Source organism: Lactuca saligna, chromosome 7 (assembly GCF_052625555.1).
Source record: "Lactuca saligna cultivar CGN05327 chromosome 7, ASM5262555v1, whole genome shotgun sequence".
Taxonomy (NCBI): Eukaryota; Viridiplantae; Streptophyta; class Magnoliopsida; order Asterales; family Asteraceae; genus Lactuca; species Lactuca saligna.
The window spans coordinates 156,240,548-156,261,446 of record NC_136423.1 but is presented as its reverse complement, the minus strand read 5'-3'; the positions used below and the strand labels follow the sequence as shown (position 1 = coordinate 156,261,446).

The 20,899-nt window shown below is 33.6% G+C and overlaps 3 protein-coding genes across 3 annotated transcripts in view; 1 reads left to right on the top strand and 2 right to left on the bottom strand.

The window, feature by feature from the left end:
• Positions 1-503: 503 nt before the first annotated feature.
• LOC145005137 (uncharacterized) lies at positions 504-1,199 on the bottom strand. The gene has a single exon (XM_078964189.1). It carries the CDS (start codon positions 1,131-1,133, stop codon positions 690-692), a length of 444 nt encoding a protein of 147 aa, XP_078820315.1. The 5' UTR covers positions 1,134-1,199; the 3' UTR covers positions 504-689.
• Positions 1,200-5,482: 4,283 nt separating this feature from the next.
• On the bottom strand, positions 5,483-6,098 carry LOC145005138 (uncharacterized). The gene is made up of 2 exons (XM_078964190.1): positions 5,955-6,098; positions 5,483-5,867 (listed from the first exon to the last, which is right to left on the bottom strand). Exons 1-2 carry the CDS (start codon positions 6,055-6,057, stop codon positions 5,635-5,637), a joined length of 336 nt encoding a protein of 111 aa, XP_078820316.1. The 5' UTR covers positions 6,058-6,098; the 3' UTR covers positions 5,483-5,634.
• A 1,434-nt stretch (positions 6,099-7,532) lies between these two features.
• LOC145007375 (uncharacterized) overlaps positions 7,533-20,899 on the top strand; it is a 37,263-nt gene continuing 23,896 nt past the window's right edge. Inside the window, exons 1-9 of the mRNA XM_078966322.1 lie at positions 7,533-8,314; positions 8,624-8,930; positions 8,988-9,063; positions 9,478-9,888; positions 9,935-9,938; positions 10,049-10,841; positions 11,098-11,314; positions 11,417-11,662; positions 11,766-11,822. Of these exons, the coding sequence (XP_078822448.1) occupies positions 7,533-8,314; positions 8,624-8,930; positions 8,988-9,063; positions 9,478-9,888; positions 9,935-9,938; positions 10,049-10,841; positions 11,098-11,314; positions 11,417-11,662; positions 11,766-11,822 (2,893 nt within the window). The remainder of the gene's footprint in view (positions 8,315-8,623; positions 8,931-8,987; positions 9,064-9,477; positions 9,889-9,934; positions 9,939-10,048; positions 10,842-11,097; positions 11,315-11,416; positions 11,663-11,765; positions 11,823-20,899) is intronic.

The following is a 20,899-nucleotide window of genomic DNA, read 5'->3' as shown; positions in this document are numbered from 1 at the left end:
GCGAGTTGGTTATAGGCGGCATCAGAAAATTAGGGTGTGCAGTGGATGTTTTTGGTTCTGAGAGAACGGGCACTAAATGATTTGATGGATTGTGCAGGCCATCCGAGGTCCGACGGAACCAATGCATCCTTCAAAGGTGAATGTGAGGAGGATACGTCATAGTGGATCGTAAGGTAATTTGAATCGACATTAATGTCGACAATGTCCTTCCAGAAGGTTGGTTACGTGGCATCGAAAGAACCGAGTGAATTTAATTTAGAAGGCATGAGAAAATTAGTGGTTTCATATATATATATATATATATATATATATATATATATATATATATATATATATATATATGTTTTTTGGTTTTTGCAAGATATTTATGTTTTCGCATGAAACTACTTTTTTATATATATATATATATATATATATATATATATATATATATATATATATATATATATATATATATATATATATATATATATTCGTGATGTTGAAGGAAATGCGACCAGGTATTGAAAAAGGCATATATTTGGACATAGAGAGTTAAAAGATCTATTATTTTACGATACATTTTAACTGCATACTTCCATCGAAAGAAGTTGTGCTAATTATTTGACATATAAGCAATACGTAATGCATAATTGCATTGTGAAACATCTTTTTAGTACATGACTCAAAAGATGGTTCTTTCTTGGTGCTTAGTTTTGAGTTTGTTTGTAAGTAGTCGCCTCTGCAAATGTGCTGCAACACCTGCACCCTCTTCTTCCGTAGGAACGTCCACCACCGCAGCAGCCATGCCTGCAACCTCTGTTTCCTCCACCGTTGTTGTTCCCTCCTCGTCCACCGCCATTGTCATGTCCTCCACGTCCACCGCCATTGTCATTTCCTCCGCGGCCACCGCCATTGTCATGTCCTCCACGTCCACCACCATTGTCATTTCCTCCACGTCCACCGCCATTGTCATTCCCTCCACGGCCACCACCATTGTCATTCCCTCCACGTCCACCACCTCCGCTGTATCCACCACGTCCACTATCGTTAATCTCACCTGCAGCCAACTCCTTAGCTGCAACCACTTCGGAGGTAATGAGAAGGACAACAGAAAAAGCTAGAGCAAGAAAAAGGAAAGCTCTTGGAGCCATTTTCACTTGTTTACTACAGAAGGAAATATATGGAAGAGGGATGTGGAAATTAGTGTGTTATACGTCTCTATATATAGAAGGTTTTATATATGAATGAAAAAGTTATTGCTATGCCCTACTCCTTATATAGTGGTTGGGTGTTGAGGATTGGGGCCAAGATTGCAGGTTCTTTGACAATTCGCAACCAATTCTTATCCTTTCCCTAATTTAAATTCTTATTTAAGTGTTTTTCGTAACATACTGCCATTTTTTTGCATGTGATTGAATTGTATTATTCGTAGTTTTTATTTTTAAATGAAAACTATTATAAGCTGCCGACAAAACAAGGAAGAAGAAAACAAAGAAACATAAAGGCGAAATTGACTTAACTAGTAGGGTTTAGAGTACAAAACAATTTAATGTCATAAAATGTCACGCTATAAACCCATCCATATTTTCCATAAACTTTTGAATCGTCTTCTTTATTTATATTTTTAACATATATTTTTATATTAAATAAGAAAACACATTAATAACAAATTTTATTATACATATTACAGCAAAATCAAATATATGACAACAACGAAAGTGTTAAAAAAATAAAACCAACGACAACTCATGGTTTCCCAACCAAAATAAAAACTATTTTTTTTAATGTTATTATGTAAAAAAAAAAAAAAAAAAAAAAAAAAAAAAAAAAAAAAAATTCCCAACCAAAGTAAAAACTAATATCGATTATTTATTTTGATCATATTTTAAACATATAGATGCTATATTTTTAGTAGTGTAATTTTTTTATTTACTTTTTGGTATATTTTCTTATATATTAAGCACATGTAAGAAAATGGGTAGGTCATAAAATAAAAATAAATAAAAATGAAACATAGGAAGCTGTAATTCTGTAAAGATAAAAAATTAATGCAAAAGATATAACTTTAGGTTGTGGCCCCGCATATGGTAACTTTCACCAAAATTTGAATCGGTCCAAGATTTAACAAAAGATTTTTTTGGAGCATTCACACAGGAAGGTTGTTTGAAAAAAAATTAAGAGATTTTTCTTACTAAAATCAAATTAGAGTAAAAACTTTACGGGAAGATTTTATTATTATTATTATTATTATTATTATTATTATTATTATTATTATTATTATTATTATTATTATTATTTTAAGGCTAACCAATCTCACTGAATTTATTAATAAACAAGTTTTTATTATGACTTTATGAGCTTTTTCAATAAGTTAATGGTTATATAGGTTAGCCAATTAAAAAAAACACATAGAAATAAACTGTAAAAAACCACAAAACCATTTTGGAAACCTTCTTTTAAACCAGGTCAAAAATATCTGTAAAAGCCATATATATATATATATATATATATATATATATATATATATATATACTTATTTTCCTTTTTAAGAGGCCATTATAGTAATATATATATATATATATATATATATATATATATATATATATATATATATATATATATATAATGGCCTCTTAAAAAGGAAAATAAGTCTATAAACTCGCAACTCATAAATAGTATATTAAAATATTATTAATTTATATATGTATTAAAATATTTAATTTCTTATAAAAAAAATTCCTATAAAAAAATCGCCTATAGATTGCATGCTTTTGTTTTTTCTCCTATTGTTCAATGCATGTCAATTTTCCTACATTTATTGTATCTTTACAAATTTCATTTGGAAGGACTTGCATTATTGGTTCGTGTGAAACGAAACCAAAAGGAACTTCAGCGACCAAAAGAGAGTGAGTAACGTCGCACATTTTTGACTTCTTATTCCCGTATCTTTACTTTCCTAATAACGGATTTCTTGCAACATAATATAAGTATTTTTACTACATTACCAAAAAAATGATGCGATGGTTTTTCTTTCTGAAAATTAAATCAAATATACCTATTTATTTTGTTTGAAGCAACAAGATTTAAAAAAATAATAAACCGGAACTAGAAAGATGTTCAAAAAAAAAAAAAAAAATACAAAAATATGATTACAATGTCAAAGAGAAAGCTTCGAGGATACCACGTACTACACCAATCTATTATCGGGTATTGACGGGTATTACTCAATATTTGAACAGGATGGAGACCTGATGTATACATGTTAATATGTTATGTGTGTGTATGTATTATTTAGTCATCCAGATCATTTTTCATACACACACACTTCCTCTCCGAGTAAACTCTCTTTAGATTAGCTTTTGTTCATATGTTGTTGTTCAGAGTGTTGTAGCTATTGATTGTCCGGTTAATCTAGATTTGTTTTCGTTGCGTCTAAATCTTGAAAGTGAGTGTTTATCTGTAGTAAGTTTTCCTTGTAATGTGTATCTTCAAGACTTCAACTTTAAAAGAGTTTACGTTTTATAACATAAACACAAATTATAACCTCCCACGGAGGTTTTAGTATTTTATATAGATATAAGTCGGGAATAATTGATGTATAGCTGTTTGGTTGACAGGAACCGAATGAAATTCGAATGAAAAAATTTCAGTTCCCTCGAATTCATGCATTTAATTAGACTTATAGAGAGGAAAACGATTTTAAATGAAAGAAATTTTCCACTGTACCGAGAAAAGTTGATTCCTTTCAAAGTTGCATAAAAAACATTATTTCTTATCAATTAAAGTGACAAAATAAAAAATAAAAATAATAATCATTTTACTTATGAGAAAACCAACACCGACCACTATTGCTATCAACCACCAACCGTCACTTGCACCACCACCTACCTAGATCGCCACCAACACCGCTACCATCATCGTCGCCACCACTACCACCGTTGTCGTCGCCACTAGCCTCCATCACCTCTAACGCAACCAACATTGCCGCTGCCACCACCACCACTAGTGCAGTCACCATGACCACTACCATCACACACCAATACACACCAATACGATCGTCACCATTGTCACTAACATCTTTATCGCCACCGCCACCGCCACTGCCACCATCGCCGCCACCATCACTGCCACTGCCGTAGCCGCTGCGACCACTAACATCACCCATCGCAACTACCACCATCAGTAGTGGTGGCTGTAGTGGCAGGTGAAGGTGATGGCGGTGGCGGTAACAGCAGCAGCAGTGGTGGCTGGCGGCAACAATGGTGGTTGTTGTTATGGTGGAAGTGGAGGTGGTGGTGATCACTACCACTACCACTATTATTGTCATCGCCTCCACCATTACCATCACCCAACACTCCTGCCAACGCCGCCATCACCACCACCAACGCCACGGCCATCACTGCCATCATCGTCGCCGCCATTGTCGAGAATTTATAATTTTTATAATCTTTAAAATGTATCTTTACATATAAGTTAGAAAATAAAGTAAAAAATTGAGCAACTCAGAGAAAAAAGGTAATTGTGTTATTTTTGATGGATTCCATTTTCATTTCATGTGTACCAAACACAATCTAGAATTAATTCGTATCAACCAAACAAGATATAGAATTGGATTCAAATTGATGATATATACTTTTTTCAATTCTTTCAAAAAGATTCTTCAAACAACCAAGGAGCCCTTTAGTCTCGGGGGACACACAACCAACTTAGAAAACAGTTTTTGTTCAAAGCTTACAGAAACTGCTTTCTTGAAGTAGAAAATACACATATTCATGCGATGGCTAAACCTTCAACATATTGCTTGATGATTATGTACCTAGGTATTAATAACTTCCATGTTCTAATGATTGCTATATATTTTATTCTTGTTTTTTATTTTCATAATAAGTTCTTGGGCAATTATCAATTATTTTATGATACCTTCATTAAAGTCACTAAAACCTTAGACAAAGGTGCTTGTTGATGCTTACACCCACTCCTACATATTTGCTAAATGGTAATTGCTGCCATCAACCGAAATTTCTTAGAGTCACGAACTATGATGGCTTTCCATTAATGAGAAAATGATGCCAAAGAGATTGATAATGCTTTTCACAAAAGTCACGATCAGTTCAAAAAAGAGCTTTCGTAGACATAGTACAGACGAAATTGGGCAATTTGCTTAAGAAATTGGGCAACTTGTTTAGATTTTAGGTCTGAGTGCAAGAATTAGTATTATACTTCCATTTATCCGTTTATTATAGTACACTACATTCATTTCTTTTTATTACATCATTGCATTTTCTTGTTTCAATTATTCTTATTATAATAGCACTCTCTTGGTTAGCACTCCTCTTTAACTTACCATATATATATATATATATATATATATATATATATATATATATATATATATATATATATATATATATATATATATATATATATATATATTTGTGATATAGAGAAAAACGGGAGAAATTTGACAAGGTATTGAAAAGGATACATTTTTGGACATAGAGAGTTAAAAGAGATCTCATATTCTACAATAGAGTAAAAATATCTCTTATTTTACAATACATATCAAGAGCATACTTCCATCGAAAGAAGTTGTGCTAATTATTTCACATATAAGCAGTACGTAATGCATAATTGCATGGCGAAGCATTATAGTTAGTTTTGAGTTTGTTTGTAAGCAACTGCCTCTTCAAACGTGCTGCAACACTTGCACCCTTTGTATCCACGTCCACCACAGCAGCCATGTCTGCATCCTTTGCTTCCACCACCGTTGTTGTGCCCTCCTCGTCCACCACCGTTGTTATGCCCTCCACGTCCACCTTTGTATCCTCCGCCGCCATGTCCACCACCTCCACTGTATCGTGAATGTCCACTGTCGTTAATCTGACCTGCAACATTAATTAGTGTTATTCTATAACTTTGAAGAATTATATGCTTTATAAAAATAGAACACGTAAAGGATATATTTTACTTACTATCAGTGTTTTCAGTCAACTCCTTAGCTGCAGCCACTTCGGAGGCAACGAGAAGGACAACAGCAAAAGCTAGAGCAAAAAGAAGGAAAGCTCTTGTAGCCATTTTCACTTGTTTAATACAAAAGGAAATATATGGAAGAGGGATGTGGAAATTAGTGTGTTACAACGTCTCTATTTATAGATGGTTTTATGAAAGAAAAGTTTATTGCTATGTCCCACTCCTATATTTTATTCCAACCAAATTCGTATTTAAATGTTTGGTACGATACTGCCATTTTCTTTTCTTTTTTTTTTTTTTTTTTTTTTTTTTTTTTTTTTTTTTTTTTTTTTGCATGTGCTTGAATTTTATTATTGGTTTATTTTTTAATTGAAAATTATTACGACAGAAAAAAAGCTGCCGACAAAACAAGGAAGAAGAATATATGAATATCGAAATAGACTTAATAGGGGTTGAGACCAAATCCATGAAAAAAAGAAAACGATTTAATGTCATAAAAATGTCACACTATAAATGTCGACTTGGGGAGACATTGACGTTGGAAGATTTAAGTAAACTTGTTGAAAATACCTATTGTATTTAACAAACTGAACTTTAAATGTTGAAGGATATTTTTGTATAATATTGCTATTTGTGGGTAGAGTTTATAAAATATATGCACGTGATATAATTCGGGTGTATGCGCGGATCTTAGATGCTTTATGGGTCGGTCAAGTATCCGAAGTATTTAAGAGAAGAACTGTGTCATTTGTATCAGTTAGTTCAGATCTAGATATTTTTTCATCTACTTTTCTCTCTCGGTATCTGTTAGGGTTTCTCTCATAGAAATTCATAGCTTCGTTAGATCTTGTTCTTAGTTTTTCATCCGAGTGTGAGTGTTATTGTAGTGAGGTTTTTTGATGTAAGTTGATGTATAATCGAACTGGTTTATATTAAATAAACTGTTCAAGTTGGGAAGTTTGTGCGTTTATGTTTTTACCATGGTATCAGAGCATTCAGGCTCCGATTTGTTCTTGCAGACGCTCGATTGTGGTTTTCATCATCAGATCGTCAATCTAAGAACGGTATTTTTCTGATTTCTTCTTTTGAAGATCTTTTCTGTTCTTTATAGATTTTTTTTGTATGTTTTTTGTTCAAGATCCTGGTACTGCGAGAATGTTTTTGATTCTTGCAGGTAACAAGTAAAGTTGAAACAAACGCTTGTGATATTAGCGCTTCGCTTCTGTTGATCTTCAAAGTTATCATAATCGATTAATCTCTACTCCGAAATAACTCTCTAGGGGTCGGATTTGATCACCGATAAACCCTAGTAGAGAACGGACTTAGAGAGTCGATTCTTCTTGGTCGCTTCCAACTCACTGTGAGGACTGTTTTGTTCCTTCTTTTCTTTATTGATTGGTAATATTGTTCTGGTTGGGAATCTGTGACTGTATTGTGCACCATTGTTTGTTTTCTTGTTTGTTCTTTGATACTGTACTGATTGTCTTGGGCCCTAACATACCTGGTGACCATCTGGACATTAGATCAGTACTGTTGTCTCCTGTTTGTGGTATTATTTGTTGTTCTTTACTGTTTTTTAAATGGCCGGAGACACTACTTCGGGTGGTGATTCTGGTTCTATACCTAGTGGAAGTGGAAAGGATGAGTTAATTAATTTTGATGATCCTCTCTACATTCATCCATCTGATAATGCTATTACTTCAATAGTTACTACAAAATTAACTGGAAATGAAAATTTTCGATTATGGAAGAGTTCTATTTCTAGAGCTCTCAAAGCTAGAAATAAACTTGGATTTATTGATGGTACTCTTAAGAAAACTAGTGTTGATGAGTCAAAAAAATCTAAGTGGGATAGGGCTAATGCTGTTGTATGTTCCTGGCTTTTATCTTCTATTTCTGATTCTATATATCAGAGTCAAGCTTACTCTGAGGTAGCTGAGGATATTTGGAATAATTTGTTTGAAACTTATAATAAGTCAGATGGATCTGTGGTGTTTAATATACATCAACAAATTAATACACTTAAACAAAATGGAATTTCCTTGTCTGACTATTTTAATAAACTTGATTCCTTGTGGAAGGAATTTGATGGTCTTACTAGCTTGACTGAGTGTACTTGTGAAGCTGCTATCAAATTGAAAGATCATTCTAATCTCATGAAACTTATGCAGTTTTTGTCTAGACTTGATGAGTCCTATAGTCAAGTAAAAAGTCATATTTTGTTAATGGAACCTTTACCTAATGTTAAAACTGCATTTTCTATTCTTTCAAGAGAAGAATCTATTCAAAGAAATGGATCCTTGTCTTCTCTTCAGTCTTCACAGTCCTCTTCTAAGTCTCAACCTGCTGCCTTTAATAGCAGGTTTAATAACAGATCTGGGTTTAATAACACTAATAAAAACAAAACTCACTCTGTTTAGTGTAAAAATTGTGGAATTAAAGGTCATACAATTGATAAATGTTATAAACTAATTGGTTATCCCAAGGATTTTAAGTCAAGGAATGAGTCTAGTAATCAGAATGGTTTTAATAAAAATGTTTCTGCCAATTCCTCTACTACTACTTCTGGTAATGCTATTCCTTCTAGTACGCCTGATTCTAGTAGGGATTCAGAATTTCATCAGCTCACCAAGGAACAATACTTCAAATTTTTACAACTTATTGGTGATAGACAGCCTAATGAGGAAACTTCTGCCAGTGTTAATATGGCAGGTACCATTTTGTTTCAAGCCTTTAATTCCTCTGTTAGTTCTCTAAAGTGGATTGTTGATTCTGGGGCTAATCAACATATGATTGCTTATGAGTCTCTTCTTCATGACACTGTGGATGTGTCTAAATTAGATCTTCTGGTTAGCCATCCTAATGGTACTTCAGCTAAAATTGAAAAAATTGGAAATTTGAATTTGTCTAATTCTTTGACTCTTTTTGATGTTTTTGCTGTTCCTGATTTTAATGTTAACCTGTTGTCTGTTCATAAGGTTTGTAAAGACAGTAATTGCGAGGTTGTTTTTAATGAACATAGTTGTAAAATTCAGGGTTTACAATCAAAGGAGATGGTGGGGAATGGTAGAGAATCTGAGGGTCTCTATTACATCAATAGTGAACCTTCAGGTAATACATGTAGTTATAGTCATTCTGTTTCTGTGTGTTGTGTATCAAAATTAACTTGGCATAATAGACTTGGTCATCCTTCTGATCAAGCCCTAGGATCTCTAAGAACTAAATTAAATTTTGACAATGAAGTACTGCCACCATGTGATGTATGTCATAAGGCTAAGCAAACTCGGGAGTCATTTCCTGCTAGTCAACATGTTACTACTAAACTTGGTGAGTTAATACATTTGGATGTTTGGGGACCTTATAGAGTGACAACCTCAGAAGGATTTAGGTATTTTTTAACCATAGTTGATGATTATTCTAGAGCTACGTGGGTTTATTTGTTAAAATCAAAAGATGAAGTTTATGGTTGTGTTCTTGTTTTCTTTAATATTTTGTTTAATCAATTTGGAGTTAAAATTAAAACAGTTAGGTCAGACAATGGAACTGAGTTTTTGAATTATAAAATGAGACAATTGTTTGAGTCTAAAGGTATTTTGCATCAAACTTCATGTGTTCACACTCCACAACAAAATGGAGTAGTTGAAAGAAAACATAGACATATTCTGAATGTTGCTAGGTCCTTGATGTTTCAATCTGGGTTACCTTTAAAATTTTGGGGAGAGGCAATCCTAACTGCTGTTTTTTTAATTAATAGAACTCCTACATCTGTTTTACATGGTTCTTCTCCTTATGAGTTGGTTTATAAAACTGCTCCTGTTTTTGATAAACTCAGGGTTTTTGGTTGTTTATGTTTTGCAACAAAGTTAAATAATTCTGATAAGTTTTCTGAAAGAGCTGATAAGTGTATATTTCTTGGGTATGCTTTTGATAAAAAAGGTTATAAAGTGTTAAGTCTTGATACAAATTTTATTTTTGTTTCCAGGGATGTAAAATTCTATGAGTCTGTTTTTCCTTTCAAGCTAAAGCATTCATCTTTAACAAATAAATCTAATGTTGTTTTGAATGATCCTTTTTCCTATGATGAGTAATCTTCTAGTTTTTTACTAGACAATACTAATTTAGATGAATTGAGAGGTGCCCATCAGTTGAGTGGTGTTGATGCAGACCATAACTTGGATGAGACTTTTTCTTTTGATGTCAGCAACCAGTCTGGTGAGGCAGATGTGCCCTCATCTGATGATGTGGTTCCAAATTCTTCTTTATTGACTGAGGAAAATGTTTTAATTAATACTAGTCCTTCTGAAGAACAGTCCTCTAGGGTCACAAGGTCAGGGCGTAGTGTTCATATGCCTCTTAGATTTAGTGATTATGTTGTGGAAGGAAAACATAAATATGGTATAGAAAGATCTGTGAATTACTCAGCTTTAAATTCTGAAAATTATTGCTTTGTTGCTAATCTTAATAAAACAGTAGAACCTAAAACTTATAGTGAAGCAGTTTTAGATCCTAAATGGATAAAAGCAATGAATGAAGAAATGGAAGCTCTATATAGGAATAATACTTGGGAAATTGTAGATCTTCCCAAGGGAAGAAAAGCTATTGGTTGTCGATGGATTTATAAAATTAAATATAAGTCAAATGGAGAAATTGAAAGGTATAAAGCTAGGTTAGTTGCTAAAGGGTACAGTCAAAGAGAAGGTATAGATTATGAGGAAACTTTTTCTCCTGTTGCTAAAATTGTTACTGTCAGGATTTGTTTAACTTTAGCTATTCATCATGCATGGCCTTTATATCAATTGGATATAAATAATGCATTTTTATATGGTGATTTGTCTGAAAATGTTTACATGCAACTTCCTGAAGGATATCATTCAAAAAAGGATAATAGAGTTTGTAGATTAATTAAATCACTTTATGGACTTAAACAAGCACCTAGGAAATGGAATGAGAAGTTGAGTTCTTCCCTTTCTTCATTTGGTTTTGAACAAAGTATTAATGATTATTAATTATTTGTTAGAAGAGTAAAACATGTTATAGTCATTTTGTTGGTTTATGTGGATGATATTATTATCACTGGAAATTGTAAAGATGAATTAGAAAATGTTAAATGTTTTTTAAAATCTCAATTTTTGATAAAAGATTTAGGAGAGGAAATATTTTCTTGGAATTGAAGTAATTAGAACAGATCAGGGTATTTGCCTAAATCAAAGGAAATATTGTTTGGAATTGTTACAAGAGTTTGGTATGCTTGCTTGTAAACCTGTTAAAGCACCTTTGGAACCTAATCTTGTTATTAAGAAAGAATGTGATCTTGATCCTTCTGATTATGTGGTAAATATTACAGAATTTCAAAAATTAATTGGTAAACTGATCTATCTAACTATGACAAGACCTGATATTTCATATGCTGTTCAAATTTTAAGTCAGTACATGCATAAACCTTATAAATCTCATGTGAATATAGCTTTAAGATTGTTAAGATACTTAAAAGACTGTCCAGGGAAAGGAATTCATATAACTAAAACTGATTCTCTTAATCTTATTGGTTTTGTTGATGCTGATTGGGCTAAATGTTTGTTTAGTAGAAGGTCTGTTACAGGATATCTTGTTTATTTTGCTGGTTCACTTGTATCCTGGAAAAGCAAGAAACAGAGCACTGTTTCTCGTTCTTCCACTGAATCTAAATACAGAGCATTAGGGTCTATAACTTGTGAGGTCTAAACATTTTGAAGTGGATCTTCAGTTTGTCAGAGAAAAGGTTGAAAATGGTATTATTAAAGTTAATAAGATTGATTCTTTGAATCAAAATGCAGATGTTTTAACCAAAGCTCTTGGTTCTTCTCAACATGAGTATATTTCTAATAGACTAGGTTTAATAAATGTTTTTAAATATAATAAATCATAAATTGTGTTAATGTTCAGTTTGTGGGGGGGTGTTGAAAATACCTGTTGTATTTAACAAACTGAACTTTAAATGTTGATGGATATTTTTGTATAATATTGCTATTTGTGGGTAGAGTTTATAAAATATATGCAGGTGATATAATTCGGGTGTATGCGCGAATCTTAGATGCTTTATGGGTCGGTCAAGTATCCGAAGTATTTAAGAGAAGAAGTGTGTCATTTGTATCAGTTAGTTCAGATCTAGATATTTTTTCATCTACTTTTCTCTCTCGGTATCTGTTAGGGTTTCTCTCATAGAAATTCATAGCTTCGTTAGATCTTGTTCTTAGTTTTTCATCCAAGTGTGAGTGTTATTGTAGTGAGGTTTTTTGATGTAAGTTGATGTATAATCGAACTGGTTTATATTAAATAAACTGTTCAAGTTGGGAAGTTTGTGCGTTTATGTTTTTATCAAAACTAAATCAGTCATAAAAGATGGCACACTATAAACCCATCTTTGATATGATGTTATCCACAATCTTTTGAGTTTTATTTATATTTTAACTAATATTTTTGTATAAAATAAGAAAGCACATAAATAAATAAAAAATTATTTTATATCAATTACATGACAACTATAAAGTATAAAAAAAAATGAAAATTACCAACACATCTCATGGTTTCCAATGGGAAAAAACTACGAAACAATTTTAAGTTTTGTTTTTTAAATTATTATAAACTGTAATATAAAACTATAGTTAATAATGTTTAATATTGATCTCATTTTAAACATATAGATGATATATTCTTAATAGTGTAATTTACTAGTTTTGTTTTTTGTATATTTTTTCTATATTAAACACATCAATCGAAATGGCTTGGTCATAAAGTAAAATAAACTTACGAAGGGTACCTTTCATCAAAATTTTGGTGCACGTTTTAACAAAAGTTTCTCTCCGAGCATTCACACTGAAGCATTTTGAGTTTTTGTCAGAGAAAATTACTATGTCTTCAATGAGTTATCTATTTTTAACAAAAAAAAAAAAAAAATACTCATTTATCACAAAATAGTCCACGAAACCGCAGACGATCGTCTACGGTCAAATATAATTTGACGACGGTCAACGATTTTTTTTGAAGTTGGATTGTTGTTTCGGACAACAAGCTACTCTTTCATTGTCCGTCTACTCTTTTAGGACTCATCGGCTTACAATATATAATGGTTTATTTTCCAGATTAAATCGTTACCTACTTTTTTCTTGGTTTGGCCTATAATTTTCTGTTAACAGAGCTTTTAAAGAACAACGAGATATGTGTCGTTTTTTGTTGAAATTTTACCATATTTTTTATTATAAGTAATTTTTATATGTATAATTTTTTTTTTCTTCAAAAAATACCGAAAAAATATGAAATTGTATGCTTTAAATGAAACCTACGGTGTACAAGTATACAATTGTGTAGTGTGTACTTGTACACCGTATGTTTCGTATGAATCCTATGTTTTTGAAGTTTTTTTTTCTTTTCGATTTTTCGATTTAATTTGCTTGTCAGTTGTATATAAATGTATTATGGTTCATATTTGATGTTTTTTTTTCTTCAAAAAAATAAGAAAAAAAAGGAAACCGGAGTCCAACCATAGGTAAAACAATCCCTACGGTTTTAGTCCAAAAAATTATTATTTTTGTATGTTTTTATAATGAAACCGAAACACTAGACGAAAATGTGAAATAGTTGACAAACCTAAAAGTATCCACTTTCAAGGGCTATTTTGGGACAATTGGTAATTTTTGGTAAAAATGGGTAAATAATTATTGTTTTTGGCTTGTTAAGGAATTTTATCATTTTGTTAATAGTTTTTTCATGTAAAAATCTAATGAAACGTAAACAAACTATTAGAAGAGTTCTTTTTTTTAATTGAATTTATTAATTAACAAGTTTTTGTTAATAAGGTTTTTTTTTTAAATAATTTGATAGGTTTTATAGATTGCAAACAATTATAGATTGACAACTGATATATGTTATATATAAAAGTAAATTAATTTTATATTTTTAATGAAAAATTCCTATAAAAAGGACTCTTAATTTTTTGGATTAGGTTCAAAATAATTTTGAATCGCAAGAATGATCAGTTAGTGGTTTTATTGGGTTTTCGTCCCTAAATGTAACAGACGTTAAATTGATAGCATTTGTCTCCCTCGCATACATGAGGGCAAACACATCTTTTCATCATAAAGAACCAAGATAGCAATACAACCTTTCTACTTAACCTTTGTTTCAGCTGTCTTCCCCAACGACCACATCATGTTCACATCAAATTCTCACCATGGTGCTCTATTTCTTTGCCGATCACGATGTGGTGCGTACCGCCTAAACGACACCAAATCCACAAGACACTTCTACTCCTTCCCTCTATCGGTTAGTCAATTATTCATTGTAAATAATTTATCATGTAGCCCTAATTTTGGGTTTTTAATGTGTGAAAATGACTCAAAATGTGGTTGTATTGAATGGTGTGACCTATTAATGTATGAGACTGCTAAGGCTATCATACCCATTCTACTCAAGAGCATGAACAGACTGAAGTTGTCGATCAAAGATTTGGATGATGAAGTTCAGAAATTGAGGTTTTACTTATTGTCAAACTGAATTTTCTTTCTTCTATCCATGTTGTAGAGTTACGGTTCAGTAAAGATTAAAAAAACTTCTTTTGTTGTTATGGTTTTTGTATGGTGCTTTGGGGTTTTGGATATACTTATTTTAATGAAGTAACCAATATGAAGTGTAAAGGTCGATCCATGTGCCTTGTACCTTATGTGTTTATTTGTTTATCAATGGAATATTATGCATTGTAATTAATATTCTTTTGTATGAGATTAAAAATCATAACCATAAATAGTGTAATGGCACCATTCATAAATGATAATAAACAATGTAAATTATCATAATGTAAACCATTGAAGTTACATGAATAATAATCTCTATTTAAAAAGGCACCATTCATCATTACAAGAACTAATTGTCTTTAACAAATATAAGGCAAAAAGATAAACCTGAAAGGTATATGAAAGGCAAACTACAATGCCATAACACATTAATCGTTACCATAACGATTGTGCATTACAATAACAAATTATCATCACTAAAATAAGACCCAAAATAAGCATAACAACTAGTTTACAAAAACAATCATCAAATAACCTTGTTTTCACAAATACAAACCACAGTTACTTACTAAACATATTCAACTACCAAAATATGTTCTAAAGATGTCAACCATGACCTGCTCCTCTCCTCTCCTATTGAACACATAACATCCTATTTTTCAGTATGTTAATATTTTGGTATTTAAATTATTTTTAATTATTGGAAATTCAATGTTTTATTTTTAAATAGTTTTGAGGGACTAACTAAGAGTTTATAGAAACTTAAAATGTAATGGGGGGGGGGGGGGGGGGGGGGGAAGTAATTAATTGCGAGCAAACTAATTGTGTAAAATTTGAATTTGGTCCATAATTTGGACATGTTTAGGATATGATCGCCCCTTACCTTAACAAGATTTGATCCAAGGAGGGGTTAATTCCTAGGGTAGCTTGTGTGTGTGTGTGTTTTATGCACTTGTTCTGAAAAAAATGAGAAACACGGAGAGAGAGAGAGAGAGAGAGAGAGAGAGAGAGAGAGAGAGAGAGAGAGAGAGAGAGAGAGAGAGATAGAGAGAGAGAATAATGATCGAGACAGAGAGAGATCGAGATAGGAGAGGGTTTTTCAGAGGTTGCTATCGGAAATGTTGGTGGTGCTAGGGTAATGGTTGGTGGTGCAATCTTGCTATTGAGGTAAGCATCTAATTTTCTCTTTCTCCCTTTCTTTGGTTCGATTCCTTTTTCCGAGGCTACCATCACCACTGTGTCACTGCCATGCATTGGTAGTTCAATATGACTATGTCACCACCACAGTCTCACCTTTTCCATGGTGGTTGTGGTTGGTTGCTTGTAGTTAAGGGCAGTCATCGGTGAAGCCGAAACCCTAAGTAGATTGTCACTTTGTATGTAAAATCCTTTTGACAATTCTTAGTTAGGCAATGTACTTTTGTAAATGGTTTGGACCACCAAATAACCATCATGTCGTCACAACAGTTTAATGGTTGTTAAGTCCTTATTTTTACAACCTTTTCTTTGAACCATGAAGGAAAATACCATTTTTAAATCACTTTTAGGCAATTTTGATTTAAATTCACTGAATATGAGACAAAATAATTAGATTAGTTAAAATATATATTTTAACACTATCGAAAATGTAGTTAATAGATCAAAAGCTTACGATTTGTAGCTTTTCATCTCATCCTCATCGCAATTATTTACTACAAATCAATGCAATGATTTTTTGGCCTCTTTACAAAGTTCAGCGAAAAATCGCTGACATTGTTCGACATTGTGATGCGAACACAGGAAATTGCCTTTTGGGAAGGTCGGGTGTCACACCCCCGAACCGAACGGCGGAAACGTTCGAGGGATCTTGTGACTCAAATTGAATACCAGCACAATGAATATACATGAATCATAACACAAATCATCACCATGCATTGGAATATTACAACTGATATTGTTTACATTCAGTACATTGTTTTAAACGTTACAATTCCATAACATAGACTGTCTAATAGATAATTTAAGCAAAACACCATGACATAACTCGGTACTTATTCTTCGGCTTACCTGTTACCTGAGAATACAAGTTATTTTGAAAAACGTCAACATATGAAATGTTGGTGAGTTCATAAGTAATGTTATGGAAAAATGATTTTTGTGAAGTTTGAAAAACCCAGAAAATCCGATATTTTCTGAAAAGAGTATTTGTTTATAAAAAGTGTGAAGATCCGTAAATATGCTTGTCGATTTTGAAAACATGTATAATTGTTGAACTTTGTATACATCACATAAGTGAAAATGTTGAACTTTCCGGGAAAACCCGATGTTTCCCCAATACGCAAATTACATGACTTGTTTATTGTTATACCGATATGACGAATGTTTTTGATTACCCAGGTGACATTGGATTAACTAGGGTTTGTGAGTGGTTACAATCACGCATTAATAAAAATGACTAGTTTATAACTACAGGTTACGAACGATCCTTAAGGCGTCGTCCGTACTACTCACATAATCCAACCACCCTGACTTCTCTTGATTAACGCCACGAATCTGATTACTCGAATTCTCATAAGCCGGTCAACCGAGGAGAAAGGAGGGTAAGAAGCGCCCTTTATTTCCATAAGTTACTCAAGGCTATCGGGAATGCGAAAGGCACTTGGCCCGACTCGCATTTGACTTCTCGACCTCACTAGCAGTACTAATGGACCATTAGGGCCCAATAGCACAATAGAGCTATTGAAAGTCCTTTTACATGAAATTAGGTCATAGAAGGCCCATTAACATGTAAGCGCATTCCCTTCGGGCCCAAAGATCATGTTATTGGGATAGCAAGGCCCAACAAGCACGATTTGAAACTTTCGAGCCCAAAGTTTGAATGTTGACTCCTCATAGTTATCGCATGTTTATTGAAATACTATGGTTTATTGATTTTTGTTTTGTTATTGATTCGAGACCAAATCAATTCGTTTTGTAACGATATTGGTTGTTAAGAGTGTATTTGTTTTTATGTTTCGTCGGTAGTCGTGGATCTTGTATTTTGTCTTAATGAATTAATTTGTTTAAAAGTAAGATTTTTACCTTTCACAACCTTCCTTTTATAAAAATAGCACTTTTAGTCCTTTATATAAAAGAATTTCATTTTAGTCCTTAAAACATTATTTTGACACTTTTGTATCATAAACTTGTTGAAAAGACATTTTTGGCCCAAATTTTTTTGTAAACAGCTTTTGTCCTTCCAGAATGATGTTTTGTCGGTTAAAACCCCCAGTTTCGCAACTTTTTCAGGTTTAGCCCAAAATAGAAAATTTTTACATTTTTGATCTGTTTTGAATTTGAAAAGCATTTTTGACCTTTGAAATAGTTTTACTACACTTCAAATCCCCTGTTTTACAAAACATTGCATTTTCAGCCCCTCAAACTTGTAAATCTCGCATTTTGAGGCTTATCGAGTCGAAAAGCCCAAATCTAGCCCATTAAGTTCAAAATTTACATTTTAAGTCCCTCAAAAATGTTGTTGTTCAGAAAAATTATTATAGAAACTGTTTGGACCCTTTTGACCCTCCAGAAACCATAATTTGTCGGTTTTGACCCTAAGTTTTGTATTTTTGACAATTTAAGCCCAAAAATGGGTTTTACGTTCAAGTATGTTCATCCTAACCATATAAACTATTTTTCTTGACTGGATTAGTGTAAAATAGTTTAACTTATGTTTATTTCCTTCCTCATGTTTTAGATCTCGGTTTTACACACTTTTTGGATAACATATTCATCACAAACACATGATATCACACACATACATGCATCAAATCACACATAGCATACATTTACACATATATCTACACATTTACTTGTATTCTCCCCCATAAAAACTCATAAAAATCGAAAAGAAGGGGGTATGAAACTCACCTTGAGTTGTGGATCGGTTTTGAAGAAGATTTGGAGAAGTTTGGTGCTATTTTCAGCCCTAGCAAGCCTTCCTTTGTTGATTTCGAACTTAGAGGGTTTCTAAGAGAGTGATCATGATTTTGCATGGGTTAGGAAGAGATTTTTGATAAAACAAAGAATCTAGATCATAGATCCAAGCATGATCTTACCTTAGATGAAGAATTTGTGGGATTATTTCCTTGAAAAGCTTCCTAATCTCGAAAACTTGGTGAAGAAATGAGATAGTTTCTTGAGAGGATTTTTGAGTGAAGTGAGGGTGTGTGTGTTTGGGTTCGGCCTAGAGGAAGAAGGAGAGGAGAGAAGAGAGATTGTGTGAGGTGATGGTTGTATAGAAGCATGAGATATTGCATGGAAGACCTCCATGTAAAAATGAGGTGGCAAATCTTAAAAGTCAACTCCCTTTTATTTGGGCTTGGGCCGAGAATGGAGAGGGAAGAAAGTGTATTTGGGCTTAAATGCTTAAGCCCAGATTTTATAGTTATGTTGAGTGATTTTTGGCCCAAATAAATATGAATATGATTTTTATGACCTATTAGGGCTAAATAAGGTTAGTTATGGCCCAATAAGGTCAATTTAAATATTTTGTTTCATTTAGGCCCAATATGGCCCAAAATATTAAAATAAATGAAAGTGGGTCCAATTAGAGCCCATTCAAGAGTTCTAAGCCCAAGATAGTCCAATTGGAAGCTTATTGGTCCATTGGGCCCAATAAGGAAATCCTAATCCAAAATGGACTTAAACAAGGATTTCTAAGGTTTCCAATTGTTTGTTGACTATTTGTAGTGCTTGTATGAAGTGTTTGATTGAAATTTTGTTGTCATAGAGTAAGCATCATGCATGATTTCATGTTTTTGATTCATTGTTGTCATAAGTGTTGTAGTTACAAGGCACCAAAATTTCTAGTTGTGACATTATCCCCCCGTTAGAGGGAATTTCGTCCCGAAATTCTTTTGGAAGCTAGATTTAAGAATGCTAGAATTGATGAGGGTACTTTTGCTTCATTTGATCTTCACGTTCTCACTGAATTCTGGTTCACGCTTTGTGTTCCACCGTACCTTCACAATCGGGATGCAACTTTGCTTGGTATGCTTCACCTCCCTGTCCATGATTTCGACTAGTTCTTCGACGAACAGGAGATTCTCGCTGATTTCAATTTCATCAAGGGGAATGACGAGAGTTTCTTCGGATAAACACTTCTTTAGGTTGGATACATGGAACACGGGGTGTACGTTGTGGAGCTCAGCGGGTAGCTGCAGTCTGTACGCCACTGGACCTATTCGGGCAAGGATCTCAAAAGGTCCAATGTATCGTGGGTTGTATAATTCACTTCGTGTGTCTTTAGTTGACGGGATGCGTAAGCTATCACTTTTCCACGCTGCATGAGAACACAACCTAACCCTGATTTGACGGGTCACAGTAGACCACGAAATCTTCCGTTCCCTATGGTAGAGATAGTACCGGGGCACTGCAGAGTGCTCGCTTTAGAGTTTGGAATGCATCTTCTTGTTTGTCTGTCCATCTGAAGGGTACGCCCTTTTGTGTAAGCGAGGTAAGTGGCTTGGCGATCTTAGAGAAGTTCTGAATGAACCTCCTATAGTAACCTGCTAGGCCTAAGAATTGGCGAATTTTGTGGATGTTGTTGGAACTGCCCATCCTTCGATGGCATTGACCTTAGAAGGATCCACATGTATTCCTTCCTGACTAACAACATGACCCAAAACGTTCACGCTACGGAGCCAAAACTCACACTTGGAGAGTTTTGCGTATAGCTTCTCCGTTCGCAGGGTTTCCAGGATTTGTCGGAGATGTTGGCCATGCTCTTCTTCGCTTTGGGAATAGACTAGAATGTCTTCAATGAAAACAATAACAAAGTTGTTGAGGAATGGTCGGCATATTCGATTCATTAGGTCCATGAATACGGCAGGGGAATTCGTTAGACCGAAGGGCATTACGATAAATTCATAATGTTCGTAACGAGTTCGGAAAGCGGTTTTGGGAATATCCTCTTCCCGGACCTTGAGTTGATGGTACCCGGATCGTAGATGTATCTTAGGGAAGTAACTGGATCCTTGGAGTTGGTCAAATAGATCGTCGATTCGTGGGAGTGAATAGCGATTTTTGACAGTGAGCTTGTTTAGCTCCCTGTAATCGATGCACATCCTAAAAGATCCGTCCTTCTTTTTGACAAAGAGAACCGGAGCTCCCCATGGCGAGTAGCTAGGTCGGATGAATCCTTTGCCCAAGAGTTCGCTGAGTTGGCTGGACAATTCCTGCATCTCAGTAGGAGCTAGTTGGTAAGGCGATTTAGCGAGGGGAGTTGCTCCTGGAACAAGTTCAATTCGGAATTCAACTTGTCTCTCTGGGGGTACTCCAGGAAGATCTTCAGGAAATACGTCTGGGAATTCGCATGCTACTGGAATGTCTCGAACGTTAACCTCTTCCTTGGTTTTATCCACTATATGCGCCAGGAACGT

Coding starts and splice junctions, on each gene's coding strand:
- LOC145005137 (XM_078964189.1), bottom strand. CDS start 1,133: ATGGCTCCAAGAGCTTTCCTTTTTCTTGCTCTAGCTTTTTCTGTTGTC.
- LOC145005138 (XM_078964190.1), bottom strand. CDS start 6,057: ATGGCTACAAGAGCTTTCCTTCTTTTTGCTCTAGCTTTTGCTGTTGTC. Junction 5,868..5,954: donor GTTGACTGAAAACACTGATA/GTAAGTAAAATA, acceptor TTAATGTTGCAG/GTCAGATTAACGACAGTGGA.